At 36.2% G+C, this 17,838-nt stretch overlaps 1 protein-coding gene and 1 long non-coding RNA gene across 6 annotated transcripts; one reads left to right on the top strand and one right to left on the bottom strand.

Annotated features, from left to right (window-relative positions):
- Positions 1 to 2,006: 2,006 nt before the first annotated feature.
- LOC110778038 (acyl carrier protein SF2, chloroplastic) lies at positions 2,007 to 9,686 on the top strand. 4 transcript variants are annotated; one of them, XM_056831762.1, is made up of 11 exons: positions 2,007 to 2,254; positions 3,005 to 3,089; positions 3,188 to 3,249; positions 4,819 to 5,005; positions 5,507 to 5,603; positions 5,719 to 5,841; positions 6,814 to 6,914; positions 7,001 to 7,101; positions 7,315 to 7,431; positions 7,516 to 7,607; positions 9,308 to 9,686. In XM_056831762.1, the coding sequence occupies exons 4-8, from the start codon at positions 4,935 to 4,937 to the stop codon at positions 7,041 to 7,043; spliced, it is 435 nt and encodes a 144-aa protein (XP_056687740.1). In that variant the 5' UTR covers positions 2,007 to 2,254; positions 3,005 to 3,089; positions 3,188 to 3,249; positions 4,819 to 4,934; the 3' UTR covers positions 7,044 to 7,101; positions 7,315 to 7,431; positions 7,516 to 7,607; positions 9,308 to 9,686. The 4 variants fall into 4 exon arrangements, with proteins under 4 accessions (XP_056687740.1, XP_021838291.2, XP_056687741.1 ...); XM_021982599.2 differs by having other exon boundaries at positions 2,008 to 2,254; positions 4,824 to 5,005; XM_056831763.1 differs by having other exon boundaries at positions 2,016 to 2,254; positions 6,814 to 6,909.
- A 590-nt stretch (positions 9,687 to 10,276) lies between these two features.
- Positions 10,277 to 16,283, bottom strand: LOC130462670 (uncharacterized). 2 transcript variants are annotated; one of them, XR_008923316.1, is made up of 6 exons: positions 15,885 to 16,283; positions 15,495 to 15,674; positions 13,272 to 13,541; positions 12,878 to 13,058; positions 12,333 to 12,444; positions 10,277 to 10,632 (listed from the first exon to the last, which is right to left on the bottom strand). It is a non-coding gene; the product is annotated as an uncharacterized lncRNA (long non-coding RNA). The 2 variants fall into 2 exon arrangements; XR_008923317.1 differs by having other exon boundaries at positions 15,495 to 15,645.
- Between the last annotated feature and the right edge of the window lie 1,555 nt (positions 16,284 to 17,838).

The raw sequence follows: 17,838 nt of genomic DNA, 5'->3' as shown, positions 1-17,838 counted from the left end.
TACTTTGTGCAGAAATTAAAAATTACCATTATATCCCTAATTAGTAAAATAAAAAATTATTAAATAAAAAGTGGAATAGTGTGGATTAGATTAATACGGAATATGCTGATGCTAACACACGGCATTGTTTGGGCTTGGCATCCCCTAATTACTTTACCTTTTGTTTAGATAATTAGTTTACTCTATTATATTTTTGTTTTCTTGAAGGATACTCTATTATATTACTTACCCCTGACTTACATATTTGTTTTAAGGATACCCTATTTTCGTATATTATAAGTAGTTGCCTCCTACAACTACTCTAATAAGGAATTATTAACTAGTCCTACATCTTATGCACTTCTAAGTGTACTAGTTTATTTAATATTCTTAATAATCTATCTCAACGTATAATCACACGCAATATATAATTATATAGCTGACCAAGATATAATTTTACTCCTTGTATTATTTGATACTACAAATATTATTGTCTTGGTTTGTATGTATTAGGATTCTAGAGTTAGAGTTATATAGATATAATGTTTCCTATGCATATTAGAAATAGGACAAATTTCTTTATAAATATGATGAACATATCAATGAACGAGAGCATTCGACCTTTGATAATAATATTTGTTAGGTACGTATGAACGATTAATTTTATATAGTATTATTGGTTTTTTATTTTTCTATGTATTTCAAGTACGTTATGTCGTCAATATCGAGTACATTAGTATTTTATGGGTATTGATAAATTGAATATTATGGAGTACGTTATGTCGTCAATATCCTTGGCTCGAATTCAGTAGGTGTTAGTAAGTGATATTATGTGTTATTATTTCCTGACATATTACAACTATGAATTAAATGATGAAAATAATGTTACTAATTGTTAATATTGCTAGAATTTTTAAATACGGAGTACGTTGGTCATCAAACTACTGATAAAAATTGCTTCCCTCACGGAAATTCCTTTGATGGCAAAATTATTTGCTCCTCTTGGTTGGTCCTCTTTTTCCTTTAATGTCAACAAAGTTACAAAGAATTGATGAAACAAATTAATGGTGGAATTGTGTAATGGTTTTACAGCAGAATTGTTTAATGGTGGAAGTCCAAGAAATCGGCACAAATTAACCTTACTTCTACTTAGAATCAGTTTAGAATTGTTATATTGTAAATTCATGCTTCAATATCATCGGTTGTCGGTAGGGATGGCAGCGGGTCCAGGACCCTACCCGAATCCTGTCGGACCCTACCCGGATCCTGTCGGACCCTACCCTAAAATTAGGGTATGAGTCTTTATTTTTTAGACCCTATAGGGTAAGGGTAGGGTATGGGCATATGCTGTTTTTTTTAGGGTAGGGTAAAGGTCTTAATTTTTCAGACCCGTACCCTACCCATACCCTACCCGCGGACCCTTAAGACCCATACCCTACCCATACCCTATATGTAGACCCGCTTAAATTTTGTTATTTTTATGTACTTCACTTTTTTTTTGTAGGATCTTGATGATGAAGTAGATGATGATATGGACGATAACTACTACTAAAGTACTGACTATTTATTAACATTAATGTTGTGTAGTTAAGAATGTGGGATTTTGTAACTTATGAGCTTCGTACTTTAAAATGTATTGTGTTTAAGGAAAGACAAGGATAATTTTTGAAGACTAGCTATTTATTTGTTTTAAAATGTCTTATTAATCGTTGTTCTTGTATTATTTTTGCATATTACATATAATTGCATACAAAAAATGAAATAAAAGTTATAGTTTAACGCGGACCCGCATAAGACCCTAGACCCTACCCATACCCTGTCGGACCCATAGGATTCGGGTAAGGGTTTTAAAATTTTAGACCCTATAGGGTAAGGATAGGGTATGGATATATGTCAAAAAGTTAGGGTCCGGGTATTACTAGACCCTACCCAGACCCTACCCATTGCCATCCCTAGTTGTCGGCTTCACGTATTCATCGATAGTTTTTCTTTTAATAACTTTTTATTAATTAATTAATTAGAAATTTTTTAGTAAATTTATTTTCTGCATAAAGAAAATCTTTTCTGTATTAAGTAACACCCGGTAATGGCGCCCAACCTTCTTTTGCGATCTTCTCCTCTCCCTCAGTAGTTGCACCCAGGAAAACTCACCAGCCAAGCCGTCTCAACCTCAACCACAGTCCCCGTCACCTCCTTGCCGACGTTGATGCGCGTTCCTTCTCCTTCTGTATACCGAATAATGGTGGCCGATGGGATAGGACAGCGAAGAGTAGAGGTTTGTTGTTCTCTCTTCTCTTGATTTTCCGTGCTCATTTTATCTTTGCGAAATGTTACTAATTGAAATTGATTTATGTTGCTGAAATTGGTAGAGTTTTTAATTTTAATTTTGATTTAGGTTTTTTTATTTTAGGTTTTTGATTTAGGATTTTGATTTAGGTTTTTTATTTTAGGATTTTGATTTAGGTTTTTTATTTTGATTTTGATGCTCTCTTGTTTTATTGGAGTGTGTTCAATTTTCATCTGTTGCTTTATCATTGATGAAGAAAGATTGCAAGTCGGATTACTCTGATGGTCCAACATCTATTGCATTGATTTAGTTTTTGTCTATTGAACCCTAGATGTTTCTCTTCAAGTTTCTGTAATACTTTAAAGCACCATTTATCTCCAATATTATCTTGGAAGGTGATTGTTTGACTTGCTTCATATCAGCGTCGTATGCTAGGTTTCAGTGCTTGATTAGCTTTCAGAACGGACAAAGTAGAATAGTTTTTTTAAAGTTCATTGATATGATATTGCTGTATCCCTTGGCTATCAAGTAGAAAGGGTAGGATTTCTTGGATGATTTGTTGAAGGCTCAAGGCTAGATCCTTGAGGCTAAGGTTCTATAAGCAACATGACAACTGCATGATCCAAGCGTCCAAAAGAAGATGCTGAAATTAGTGGTTCTAACTTCTAGCTTCTAGATCCTGATTATGTTGATGAGCTCAAAATGTATTATATTCTAACACATTCTAAAACTATTCAGTAAATGTGCATTTTGTGGAGGGAAGTGGACCTTATGGACAACACCCAAGCTGTAACAAATTGTCAAGAAATATTGGAACGACGAGGTCGCGCTGCTTCTCCTCAACAGCTTAAAGTACTCTTCTTTCCTTTTGTTACTTATCTGATCAATTCTTATTGAAATTGTTTATTGTAACTATTATAGGAAGTGGTGCCTGCGGTTCAAGTTCTGGAAGATGTTAAAGACTTAAAGATGTTCCTGATCCGGTTAGTTATTTGTGTTTTAATGGAATATTGAGCCTTTATGTTTTGGTCGATTCTTTAATTTCTAAAATGAGTGTTTGGAATTTGATATTTCATGAGTTTATGGTATACTTTGATGAATTTATGTTTGGAATTTGATATTTTCGAGTAGGGTTTATTGGATTATGGTTTACTTTGATGAATTAGTGCAATTTTAATTAGGGCACACTGTAAACATGTGTCTCATTAAGTTTATGGTTTATTGGATTATGTTAGCTACTATGAGTAAACAAAGCAGATTCTAGATATAGGGCACACTGTAAACATGTGTCTCATTAAACATGATAATGTGGGGAACACAATTACAAGGAGAAAACATTGTTCAATTTAATGCTATTCTCAATAATAGACGGATGGCAAGCTGAAATGTAAGAGGACTGGTATCACTCAATTCACGTGTCAATTTAAACGAACATCATTCAATTTAAATGTAAAACAGTAACTGAATTGGAAGGAGTACAAGGTCCATGTTGATGCAAGTATATAACCACTAAAAACGTGTAACCAGGGATTTCCAATCATAGCAGACCAGGTATAATAATACTAAGTCTTTGTCATCGAACAAGTACAACCCAAAACATCTGAGCATTTCCCCCCCACTGAAGAAAAGAAGAAAATACAATAAAAATGGAAGATTGGTTTTTGATGCTTGTATCTAATTAGGTCACTCACTTACTCAGTCACTCACTCCCTCACACATTTGGTATTTTCTCAACTCCTTTCTCTCTGTGATCTGTCTTTCTATTAAATTATATGGTTTTAGTTTTTTGGGTTTCTTAGATTTTGTTTTTTTTTTTCCTTCTGGTGATATTTACAGTCAGTTTCATAGAGTTTTGAAGTTTGTTTTTGCTAATTTCTGAGTTCCTTGTTAAGTACATACTTCATTGTTTCTTTTACTGAAAGAAACCTGGCACTACAAGTGAGACGATTATTGTTTAGTTAGGACCTTGGACGAATCTATTTTATCATAATATTGTTAATGCTTTACCTCGTGCTTTCTAGGAGTAACTATGAGGATCAGGCATGAGATATTTTTTCTGCAGTTCTGCAGCTTCTGCTGCTTCATAGTCGTTTCGTCCAACTGATCATTTACATTCTACTTATGGTCACAAGCGTATCTTTTGAAAAGTAGGGAATAGAGGGTCTTTTCCGGTTCCTGTCTGTTTGGCATTTTTTGCTCTCAGTTTCTTCCGCCTGCCATTTTGGCATTTTGCGTACAATTAGTAGGGGTGGTCATTGGTTGCCGTCTACGTAAAACCTTAGAGAAGAAAAACCAGTCATGTTTCGCCATAGTTCCTGCTCTACTTTTGCTTATCTTCCCTAATATTTAGATACTTATTCCTCCTTAGGTTCCTGCTCTACAACCGTTAGTCTTCTCTGCTATCGCTGCTATCGCTGCTTTGCTCTGATCTGCCTTGCTTTTTTATTGATTACGCCAGGTGCTTGTTTTTTTTATCACAGCACCTGCATTTTGTTATTCACTTGTGTGGCCGTCTTATGCCTTAGTTCCCTTATGTTGTTTATTTTGTATAGTGCAGTATAGTTTGATCAACAACCAGACAATGTTGAGATCATTCAGTCTTCATTCACTTGATTGAAGTTGGTTTGATATCATACATCAGCACAGCGCAGTCACAACTCAAAGGTTAATGGACTTGGACGACAGTGGACCAGCTGTGATGAATAGAAGTTCAGGAGATGAATCAGGTCTTAAAATCAGGTATGATGGAGGTCCCGCCTGCATTTAGTTTAAATTTGTCATCTTTTTAGTACAGATCAAATTTCGATTAGGTCATGATGATTCAATGACAGTAACTATGATCTTAATGTCGTTTTAATTTTGTTAGTTGATGATTTACCAAAAAAAATTCTTCTTTTCAAGTGAGTTTTGTCCTACCTTTTTTCCATGGATTTTAACCCCATGAAAAAGTACATAAACGAATATATGTAGTTGCTTTGTGAGTCCTTGATGAGTTCCTTTGCATGTCACTTCCCAAGTTTTACTTTCACTGTTTTTTGTGGGAATTTTCGATCTTTGGAGCAAATTAGTCAGTTGTTGCTAGGACGGTTCCTTTGCATGTTTGCATGTCACTTCCCAATTTGTATTTTCATATAATTGGATCATCGGGGCAAATTGTTCTGCTGTTGTTGCATTTCTGGTGGTTACATGATCTTTAAAGTTGTCTATGAACTCATTCTCTTGTATTTTATTTCTTGACAGTTTAACTCCAAGAACTATGCCCAGAAGTCATCAGTGTCATTACTCGTTAGAGAGGAAAAGTCCAGTGATGCCACGTGGTCTAAGTGTCTCTTGTGCTGTAAGTAGTTTCTTCCTCAGTTTAATCCTGTTTTCCTTTCATCATTATGCTTCAGTGGCCAATAATTCTTGTATATTTTTTAAGCTAATATTCTGCATTTGGCGTTGTTGAACAGGCCAAGCCCAAGATGGTCACAGAGGTCAGTGATATAGTGAAAAGTCAGCTTGTTTTGGCAGAGGATGCTAAAGTTACTGGCGAAACAAAATTTTCAGAAATCGGAGCCGATTCTCTTGACACAGTAAGTTTACGGCTTTTACTGTTATTGCATCAAGACTCAAGACTGCATGCTTGATCAGTCCCTAATCCCGTTACAGTTTACACCCTGTGCACTATTAGCTCTTTAGTTAAAACATGCTTCTGAAGAACCTGAGTCCAATAAGTCGTGGTCGCATCTGCGAATCTGTCGGTGATAGACACTCAGTTGTCTGACTGTGCTAGGGAAGTGATCAATACATAATTATGAAGATCCTGGGTCACATAAGTTGCTAACGTTTTTTACAACTATATTTGGAAGGTTGAGATTGTGATGAAATTTGAGGTTACAGTTGAGGAAGAGAATGCTCAAACCATTACAAATGTTCAAGAAGCGGCAGATTGTTTACAAAACAAATAGATTATTTACAGGTTTCTCATCCATGGATGGGAAATATTGGGCTTTGTAGGAGGAAATGAGCACTTGAAATTTTTCTAATCTGTTTTTCTTTTAGATTTAGACGTTGTCTTGTTTGAATGTTTTGACCAGTATATGAAATTGGTCGTCGTTGTCTGAGTTTAAAGATAGTGTGACATGAGTTCCACTTACGTTCGTATTTCCCTTCAGCCATGAAATCAATCAATTGGATCATTAGTATAAAATTCTGATTGGAAATATTTAACTCTATTAGAAGATGTATTCTTTAAAGCCTGAACGAGTGGCCTTATTTTAGAAAATTCAAGCCTGATGACGTGGCTTTACAAGTTTTTCAATTGTGTAATGTGTAATTTTGCATTGCTCATTAGTCATTTGCGAGCTTGACGGACAGTAATTATGAGCCCAACAGAGAACTTTGTCTGTGGTCTAGATGAGAAGGTAGAAATTAGAAAATGGTGGCCTTTCTTGGACGAGGTTCCTTGTCAATTTCCTACAGCAAGCTTTATCGTGCATCTACATTATGGAAAAATAGTGTCTTACATAGTCATCTTATTGTATTATGTGTTCCTTGTTATGCAGACTAGCGCTTCATTGAAATTCACAGTTTTGAACCCTAAGGGAAGGATTTGGACCATGGTGGCTGGAGGAGGAGCCAGTGTTATCTATGCAGATACTGTATGGTGAACTTAGATATCCGAATGAACATTTTGATTCTTTGTATAGCTAAAGCTTTGTGTTTATTGCTTGAATATTTTCCTTACTTTAGGTTGGGGGTCTTGGTTGAGCATCTGAGCTTGGGACTATGCTGAATATACTGGTGCTCCCAATGAAGACGAGGCCTTACAGTATGCCAAAGTTGTGATTGATGTAAGCCCATTTCTCTATTTAGATCTTCGTTGAGCTCTTCATCTGTTTTAGATTTCCCGCATAAGCATGAAAAACACCTTCATGTCGGATGGAAAATAATGTTATAATCCAACAGCCATCACCTTTGTGAAATACCATCTCCAACTCTGTGTTCATAATTAATGTCGTTTACCCTAATCCTACATCTTACTTGTTGTTTTAAAAACTATGCAGTGTGCAACTGCAGACCCCGATGGTCGCAAGAGAACCCTTGTGGTTGGAGGAGGTATTGCCAATTTTACTGATGTTGCTGCTACTTTCAATGGAATAATCAAATCTCTGAAGGAGAAGGTAAATTTGCTTAACCACTGATTTGGTTAGTGTTTTCAATCAACACACTTACTGAGACGTATCTCCTGGTCTTTGCTTAAATAGGAATCAAAGCTTAAAGCCGCAAGAATGCACATTTCTTTAAAGGAACTTGGATATTATTTCTTTAAAGGAACTATTAGAGACTGAATGCAAAGGTGCGGATTTTTTTTCATTAATGAAGTATGGTGGTAAAAGAATTAGTTAGCTATTTTTTTTCTGTTGGGATATTGTTGAGACATACTTGCTCTCCCTCTTGAATATGTTCAAACCAAGAATCTGGTAGTTGTATTCTGACCCGTGTCAGATCTGTTTCCCTTTTCCAGTCACATTTAGGGTTTGTCTTGTGTTGCATCTCATTTATCGTCTGCATATTTCTGAATACATGAAACTAAAAATAAAAGAGCTCTTTCATACATTGTGTAATGTTGCACTTTAATCGTTGCTGAGAAGTAGTAATATTTTCAACACCATTAAGTTGTGAGCTTTTGGTTAATGTCTATACGGATTTTTCATGAAATACCCCCGAGCTTTTAAGAAATTCACCAAATGCCCCTCGACTTTTAGAAATTCATAAAATACCCCTAAAACAAAACTTAATAACCCATATACCCCTAATGACGTCATCAACCCCATAATCAACCAATTAATGTTTAATTAACCCCCTAATCAGCCCACCTATTAACGAACCAAATTAACCCACCCATTTCTTTTCTTTTTTCTCTCTCCCCTTCCTTCTTCCTTCCACTAAGGCATTAATCCACCCATTTTTTCTCGTCTTCTTTTTGTTGAGTATGACCAGAGCCAGCAATTCAAATTTGCTCAGGCTACCAAGTTGACTTCCGGCCACCATCAACACTCACAGCATGATTTCTATGTGGTAGTTATGTAGGTGATTTCAATTTGTATGCCTTAGGAATAAATGTCAATTAAATTGAATTTAAAAGAAGATAAAGAGGGGTTATAACCATTATCCAACCCCTCTCTCCAAGATCCGGGTTAGCCGGTCGTGCGCCGCCGGCGCTAATCCAGTCCCCTCCGCCGGCGCTCGCCCAAACTCACCCACGCACGTCGCATGTGCTCGCCCTTCGCTTCTTCCTTGGTGTCGGTGGCGGTGTGTGGTGGCGGTGAGGAGGAGAAGGGGTTAGTGGGTCGGTTTTCTGGGTTTCATTGCAGGGGTGACAGTAGTAGGATGTGGAGGAAAGGAAGAGAGAAGGAAAGGTTGGAAAAGATGGGTGGGTTGGTGGGTTAATGAATAAGTGAATTATGGGTTAATGGGTGGGTTGATTAGGGGTTAGTTGGTTCATTAAGTGTTAATCGGGTTAATTAGGGTTGATGACGTCATCAAGGGGTATTTGGTACATTAACTATTGAAATAGGGGTATTTTATGAATTTCTGAAAGTCGAGGGGCATTTGGTGAATTTCTTAAAAATTCGGGGGTATTTCATGAAAAATCCGATGTCTATAATTTGTTTGCCCCTAGATAAGAGAAACTCAGATGTCATAATACAACTAAGTACTGGTGGAGAAAGATGTCGAAAATCGAGAATTATGTCCTATGCTCAATTTTGCATTTGCCTATGTTTGTTATAATTTTTTTTGGCTTCATGCATGTTTGATCTTATTTTCCCATAATCATCCATATTTCTAAGTCTCAGGTCCCAACCTTTAGATATTACTTTTCATTTCCCTATGAGATTGTGAAGGGCTAGCTATGCATCATTTAATTTACAAGTCATGTTTCTCATTTTCATGTAAAAGTAATCTTATATGTATCTTTCGGTGATGTTATCTCATTTGTGAGAAATTGATATTATCTGCCTTTGGGGCTCATGTTTTATACCCTATTGTCTACAGGTGACTATTAGGGTAAGAGACAAGAACAACGATCATTCTTCAATGTCCCGGGAAGATCTACTTGTCCACTTTGGTGAAGAAGTGATCGATAGCATTCCATTAGTTTCTTGACCATCTCACGTGCGATTCTGCAACAACATTATCAAATAGTACATGGTGTTTGTTAGTTTTGGACGAATTTTAATATTTTTGGGTAGTTGATGTACTAACCCCTGATGCATGCTTATATAAGTGCAAAATGGGATTGAATTCTCTTATAAAGCTTGAAAAAGTACTATTCACTATTGTACTAACTTTCTTTTTTGCATACTATGTTGGATAAGTGTAAATAACATCCTTTCAAAAAGATTTTTGATGGTAAATTTTGGGTTTAGTGTTGCTTATGGACGTTATTGATGAACCATAGATTTCCTTAGCATCATTCTTTCCATATTTAGATTAACTAGTTGTTGGACCGCGCGCTAACGCGCGCGGTCCCCCAAGATATTAAAATCAATTATCAGAACGAAATTAGCAAATAAGCAAAGCGATTAGGGAAAAGAACCCATGTTAAAGGACCTTAGGGGGAAAAAAAACAATTAGACAAAATTTTCATGATTCATTAATATGTATGTGAATATATTATGTTTGAATCCATCTATTTAAATAACAATTTCTCTGCAGTATTTCATCCATATATTTTGTTGAATTCTCTTCTATTTTTACCTCGTCTAACCATTTACGTAAATAACAATTACACGTCCAATGTTGATCAATTCTGTTTTAAATTTCTGAAGTTAGGGCCAACTTGTTTGATGGAATCATATATTTATGAAACCGATATAATTGGTCGAATAATAGACAAGAACAAATAAATCATGAAAAGCTATAATTTCTTCTCTTTTAGTCTAACATTCCTTGTTCTTCCTTGACACGATCTGTAGTAAATTATGCTACGTGTCTGCAATAAAATAAAACTCAATAAGCAAATTGAATGAGTACATCAATTACATGATTATATTTTTCCATAATTGTTCTAAATACCACTTTTTCGCACGTCATTTTGAAGGTTCTTCTCAGTTAAGAGCTTGGACCCTAGGAGTTTGAAGACTTATGTCCAGACCCTCCCGGTAGATTTGATGCTTATTAAATATGTAGTAATCTTTTAACCTCTGTTTTTGGGGGCAGGAATGAAATCACATACATATCGCATAGAGTAGAGGGAGTGAACCCAAAAACTCCGCTTTTCGTAGCACACCAATCTTCCATCATTCACCCTATCTTTCTAGCTTGTAGCTTTAGTTCTAACCCATGGGAAGAGCCGTATCAGTTGCAGCCATGTAAACCTGTCATTTTCATCCAAATTACAACAACATGAATGTTTTTTGTATAGGGATCTCAAAAGAAATAACCTCCTAACTATATCTTTCAGCTTAAAAAAAATGAAATAAAATAAAATAGTAGGGCATGATAATTGACATTTCTTGGCAAAAATTAGGATAAGGCATAGATAGTTTATGATGCGTATTATTGACAATTTTCAGACCCAATATACAATTTAAAGAGTTCAAGATGAGCTTTGACATATAATCAGTAATAAATACGGAGTACATTATACCTCATAATATTATAATATTGCCCTCCTATCAGTTCACCATACAGAAATTAAGCATAAATTTCTTTGTAGTTACTTAACCCTTTATCAAAATGTTAAGCCACAAACAATACATGTACACAAAACTTGTCAAATCAAATCATTAATGTTTGCCTCTATATTGGTATAGTCTATAAAATTAAATAAGCTTATCAAATACTGACAACCTCTCCTCCTTACCAATTTTCCCACCAACATAACATTTTCAAAGTTTTTAACTCTCTACCCTCCCTATCTTCCCATCTCCTAACATTATTTTTCAATCCACCTACTTTTTATTCTTGCCGGCATATTTCCCATAAGTTGATGTAATTTGGTTTTCTTTAATAATCTCTCTCTCCCTCCCCTGATCTCTCTTCCTTTTCCTTCTCCTTCCTCCCTCTTCCCAACATGTGAGTTAGAACCTTTTGTCTTGCTCATTTATTGAAGCTTTCATAAAGCAACATTTCTTGCCAAGTTAATTAGAACCATTTTAACTCCTAGTCAACTTTACAAAACCCACTTAAAACCAAAGAATAATCAAGCTTACAGGAAAATATAACTTTAGAATGGTTAGAATGGTACTTGCTACCCTCCCCTACCCAACTCTTTCCCTACCTCCTCACATCTTTACAATTTCGCAAACGGTTGTCACCTTTTCTTCTAGGCTTCCCCTTCCTTGGAACAGTACCTAAGCTAGTGATTTTCCTCTGTGATTCTTAATTCCTCTTTTGCTTTCTTCTTTTAACATATTCCAATACAAATGATACAATGAATTTGTAAGCACCTAACTATGTAAACCATTTGTAGGTTTTTAGCCTAATAAAGTACACATAAGGAAATCATTCACGAACATGCCTATCTGAGTTAAGACCTTACAGAAAGCAAAAGTTCACTACAGGGAATTTAAGTCGAAGTTTTTAGCCTAATAAAGTAACATAATTAAAGGGTTTGGATCTAGGCTAAGAAAAAGGCATTACTGTTAGGACTTCGTTTGTAATTGTCACACTTACTCCGTGATTTAAATCCCTCTTAAAAGTATCTGCACTAAAGAGAGGCACGAGGCCTATGAATTGCCATGGACCTCCAAGAATTTCTTTCCTCCACTCTAGAGCTTCCAGAAATTACGTGTATAGATTATTATAGTAGTCAACCATTTTTAATGTAATATAGGTCTCCTATTTACAACATGTTACTTTCTCTATGGATAGAAAATAACCTGATATGCAACAGCAAGTAACGCAAGCCTTGTTCAGTAAACTTGTCAATAAAATAATAACTCTTCGTTCTATGTCTGACTTATTGTGACTTGTGAGACAAAATCAATATCTGTGAAGTAATAAAAGACACTCTTTATGATGTTTCACACAAAAAATGCATTAAAGACATGTAAGTAAGACTTCGATAATATACCTGTTCTGGAGCACCTTTGCTGACCTTATGCATTTTACCATCCTTATCATGATGTTCTTTTGTCGGTGGGGTTGAAAGGTAGAAAGTGAATCTCTTGAGAATCAACCCTAGCCTGTACAAATAAATGATATCAGCAAATCAAGAAGAAGCAAGGCAAATTAAAATTACATATTATTAGATCAGTTCATTAACCTCCTTAAAATTACACAAGTAAGACCAACATTACCACCTAAATCAATGACAACTTTCCTGCTCTTTTAACACACTTGAAATGTTAACATATAAAACATTTTTCGTCACCCTATCATTTGTATATTGAACACATCCAGCTAACACCTTAATATTTTCTCCAATTAATATGGCAATCAAAACATGTGTTAATCGTCTCTCAAGTACAAGCAAAAGATCAAAGCCGAGATCTCATTAAAATACGATGATACCAGAAAATTCAGTCACTTTTATTCAATATTACTCTCTACTCAATCTCAAATTCAAGAGCAACTAAATCAACAACTTAATATAACAAAACTGCAAAGAATACTAACCAGCCTTCTCTAAGATTCTTCTTCTTCGAATTTGCGTTGTTCTTCCTCTTCTTCTCCATCTCCAACGCTTGCAGAAACTACCTTTCTCGCTCCTTAACCTTTAGCCGCTCCCTCTCCATTCTCGCAGCCTCCTCTTGCTCTAACTGAAGTAATCTCATCTTCTCTTCAGGATCGTTCAATCCTAGTAGTTTTTTGCAGCCATTATTTGTTAGTTTTGATTACTAATCAATCATACAAGTAGGGAATCAAGATGTCAGGCAATTTAAAGAAAGGGGGCATTTATTTCCCTATATAGGAAAATGAGATCATAACAAAAGCAATTCCAATAAAATGTACATGTAACATAGTTTTATTTATTTAAAGAAAGAAGGGGTAAACGGAAAGCTAAAAGTACCTCCCGAGGTGGCGGTTGTGAGAATCTGAAATTCACTTTTGATTGGATAGCAAGCTTAATATCATCACAGTCAATTGTGCCTTTGCCTGCATGTTCTGAGTAACCTTGTGCATCCTTCAAGACATCGACGACATATCTGTACCATAGCTCCAGAAACTGGTGCACAACGCGGGGCTCATGCTCCTCAACACCCATAGATTTTAATAATGACTTCACAATCTTTGCATCCCTGGGCATGTCTTCCTCTCCTTCAGCCATAATTTTTCAAACCTGCAATAACCACCATGATTCAACCAAGAAAACCGAGTTGAACGAAAATGGGAAAAACATGCAAGATTGAAGCATCAGGATAAAAACTCAACATTGTGATACACTTCCACCAAAATAAACAGATATGAACTTAGAAATGGAGGAAAGCAGCAGAGCTGCAGTTAAAGTACATGAGGATATTCTGGGCGGATTAAGGATTAACTATAGTAGGCTTCAGGTTTGTAACTACACAATACAACATTTCTCTGAATAACCATCATGATTAACTAAAGTTGTTTTCTCTAATAATTACAAAGCTGATGCTAGTCCCAGCTATTCACCAGACTGCACCCTCTACATAAGAGTGTCCAACCAAGTAAACAGTAGCAAGACTCCATTTTCCCCCCATATCAGATATAACTGATATATGAATCCATAGCTTTTCCTTTGGTTTGCTTTTGAGCACTCGGAAGCTTTGGTTAAGGCTCAACTGAAAGTCAGTGACAGAAAAACTATAGAACTTGTGTACACATGTTTAATGGACTCATTACAGAATCTGTCATGCCCTGTACAATATGACTCATTGCAGAGTCTGTCATGCCCTGTACAATATGACTTATATAGTGAAGTTTAAAATAGAAAAAAATGATGGGCTGATCACCTTTTTATGAGATAATCTAAAGAACATCCAATGACATGATATCTAATCTCATTTGTACATTTTTTCATTCCAGTTTAACGGCTTCACTGATTTGGATTCATACGACTCAATAGCCTTAAAACTCAAAGGAGATGGTCGGTGATACATATCCACGGTGAGGTTTCTTGTGCTCACAGCTCACACTACAAATACAAGTCGATTGAATTTCCTAAATTTCGTTGCCAGGTCTATACAGAAATTTGGGTAAATTCACCTGGACAGCAGGAAGACAATTCTTGGCAGGCTTTTGTTTATGTACTTGTAGGCAATTAGTATATTGCTAAGGCAAGTTTCGAAAACTCTGAAACTTAAACATGCATTTGAAAATTTTGATTCAAATTAGTAGTAAGAAAGGTACTTCCATCAACTCTGGTGATTCTGTAGACTTTTTTTTATTGGCAGTTGGCAACTTGGCATGCTTAATTGCTTAAAGATGTCTTCAATTATACTGGTAGATTCAATTTACGTAGCTTATGGCAGAATCTATACTGAGTTGAGGTGATGGTGGTGGTAGTATGTGTTTGAAAAATAGGCATTTAGGCTTTTAGGGTAGCTAAGCTTAACAGAGAGAGCTTCAAAAACAATTTGATCCATATAAATTTTGCTTCTAAATGATATAGAATAAGGCTAAATAGCTAACATGTACTATGTTAAACTGCTAACCCTAACTAAAAATCAATCTAATTAAAATGTACAAATTAAAGATTATTCAACATTTCAACCTAAATTGCAGATTTTGGGATCAAAAATTACTAAATTAGCAAGAATCCCATTTCAAAGGCATTGGCCCAAGTCCAAAAAAATAGAAATTTAGTGAAATGTTCCCAATTGTAACCCGATGGAATCAGCTATTTAAACCCATGAAATGGCCAAATTTTAACCCACTATAAAAACAAGAGCACAAAAGTTCACATTTTTTGCTTTTTCATTTATTTGAAGGTTGCCTTTGCCTACATTCAAAGTTGGGAATGAGATAACCCGCAATTCGGGAAGCTCATTCCAATGCTCCTATTTCGGTAAGCTCGTAGTTCCAGAAATTAATGATGACAAACTTAACCCACTTCAACAAACAACTAAAGGTTTCACGGCAGTTCTTCGATCAGAAATGACATTTCATTAACAAATCAAATAGACTTTCCCAAACAAATCAAATCAAATTGCAACAGCAAACTATATCGCAAGTCTACCAAAATACTTAATTAATCTCAACTGAAAGTCTGAAAGCAAAAAATGAAAAAAAAAAACATAATTGGGATTGAACAATTCATGAATACCTGATACCCCTTCCAGCTGCAGTAAGTAGCATCACTGAATGGTAATTCGTCCAGTGTAAAACAGAACTCGTTCAGTCAACGTCGTCTTCCCCTAATCCTTCTTAAAGGCAAGACAAACTCTAAACACTGATACAAATGGCCATTTGAGTTCCTGTAGAATTACCAAAGCTTCAACTCCAACTGAAATCAAAATCCCATTAAAAATAGATAGAAATCATCAGCAAAAATTTAATGAAACAACAAAAAAAAAACGCAAGTCCAGTAAAATCATAAACGAAGAACGATAATCATATTAACAATTGGAAAAAAAATTGAACAAATCAACAAATCCGCGAAAAATTAAACCAAATACATCCAGATGATTATTATAAAAGAACAAGAACAAATTACCCAAAAAATCAAAGCTTCAACTCCAACTGAAATTGAGTTGCGTCTTGGTGTTCCAACAGGAAAAAAAATCCGCCGTCGAAGAAACGATTCAGCTCGAACGCAGCACCGCCACCACCTGGTTGAGTCTGTGACGAACGGCACATGAATGGTGGTGGGAAGATCGGAATTTGGTGGCTCGTTGTGGAGTTTGATTTGAGGAGAGGGGGCGGAGGTGAGAGGAGAGAGGAGCTTAGGTTAGAAATTGAAAACGATCCAGGAGGTGGATCAGAAGAAAGAAAGGAAAGGAGAAAAGGGATAGCAAAATATTTTGGAAATATGCAAGGACCAAGAATCGAACCTTGGTTGATTGAGCAAGGCTGATAGAGCTTTTAAAGGGAAGGAAAATAAAAACTTTCCTTATGAATAGTGAATTGTTAGGTTATGATACATATGACATTTACATAAATCATGCGGAAACAACCATTAACCCAGGAAACATATTATTTACACATAATCATTTAGCATAGTTTAAATGCATACTCTTTGTTGCGTGCCTTCCCTAGCTGCGCCCGAACCGAACAAGAACAAGTCTTTTAGGACTCCAAGTGTCGTCCCTCCGTAGAAAGTCCACAGCACGTCCGGATCCGCCTTAAGATTGACCAACTAGAATCGCCCTTAAGGTACTCAGAAAATTCGGCACTTTTGGGGCAAGATGGGTTTTAATTTTCTCTCAAAAAACTCACTTTTGAATACTTTGAAACTTGTATATAAATTATGACCCCTAGGCCTTTATTTATAGAGTTATGGAAAAGGAATCGTAATCCTAGTAGGATGCGAATTAATTGGAATTAGAATTCTACATGAATTCTACTTAATCAATTTATCCAATAGGAATAGACATTTAATCATACACTGACTCTTGCAGATTCAGGAATCTCGCATGAGCTCAAACTCACACACACACGGCAGCCACAAGGGCTGCCCACGCATGCGAGCAGCAGCCCACGCAGCGCGGCCCACGCATGCGCGGCCTTGTGCGCGCTGGGCTGTGGCGTGCGTGCTTGCTGGGCGATGGCCTGGCTTCGTGCTGGGCCTTCGTCCGGCAGGCCTCGTCCGATGCTAATTCGTACGATACGCTTCCGATTAAATTTCCATTTCCGGAATCTATTTCCGATACGAACAATATTTAATATTTCCGATTCCGGAATTAATTTCCGTTTCGAACAAATATTTAATATTTCCGTTTCCGGAATTATTTTCCGATTCCGGTAATATTTCCGATTCTGACAATATTTCCGTTTCCGGTAATATTTCCGATTCTGGTAATATTTCCATTTCCAACAATATTTTCCGATACGTACCATGTTTCCGTTTCCGGCAACATCTACGACTTGGATAATATTCATATTTCCGATACGATCCATATTTCCGTTTCCGGCAATATCATCGTTTCCGGAGTATTCATTTCTTGCCTGTGACGATCTTAGCTCCCACTGAAACCAAGATCCGTCGGTTCCGAATATTCATAGATGGAGTATTTAATGCCATTAAATACTTGATCCGTTTACGTACTATTTGTGTGACCCTACGGGTTCAGTCAAGAGTAAGCTGTGGATTAATATCATTAATTCCACTTGAACTGAAGCGGCCTCTAGCTAGGCATTCAGCTCACTTGATCTCACTGAATTATTAACTTGTTAATTAATACTGAACCGCATTTATTAGACTTAACATAGAATGCATACTTGGACCAAGGGCATTATTTCCTTCAGTCTCCCACTTGTCCTTAGGGACAAGTGTGCATTTCCTAATTCCTTTGTCGCTCGATGCTTGCTCTTGAACATAAGGTAAGAGTTGTCATCCTTATTATGTCCAGAGGTGTTCCTCGGTTTCAGAGTTCAACTGATCAAATAAACAGATAATCATAGCCTATGATTCATCCGAGCACGGCCATGCATTTCACAGTTTCTAGCTC

Source organism: Spinacia oleracea, chromosome 6 (assembly GCF_020520425.1).
Source record: "Spinacia oleracea cultivar Varoflay chromosome 6, BTI_SOV_V1, whole genome shotgun sequence".
NCBI lineage: Eukaryota > Viridiplantae > Streptophyta > Magnoliopsida > Caryophyllales > Amaranthaceae > Spinacia > Spinacia oleracea.
The sequence above is the reverse complement of the archived record's forward strand: the minus strand, read 5'-3'. Positions and strand labels throughout refer to the sequence as shown.

Bases quoted from the DNA above. Each gene is read 5' to 3' on its own strand.
- LOC110778038 (XM_056831762.1), top strand. From the start codon at position 4,935: ATGGACTTGGACGACAGTGGACCAGCTGTGATGAATAGAAGTTCAGGA. The intron at 5,006-5,506 runs GTATGATGGAGG...ATTTCTTGACAG, and splicing joins GAATCAGGTCTTAAAATCAG to TTTAACTCCAAGAACTATGC. The intron at 5,842-6,813 runs GTAAGTTTACGG...CTTGTTATGCAG, and splicing joins GAGCCGATTCTCTTGACACA to ACTAGCGCTTCATTGAAATT.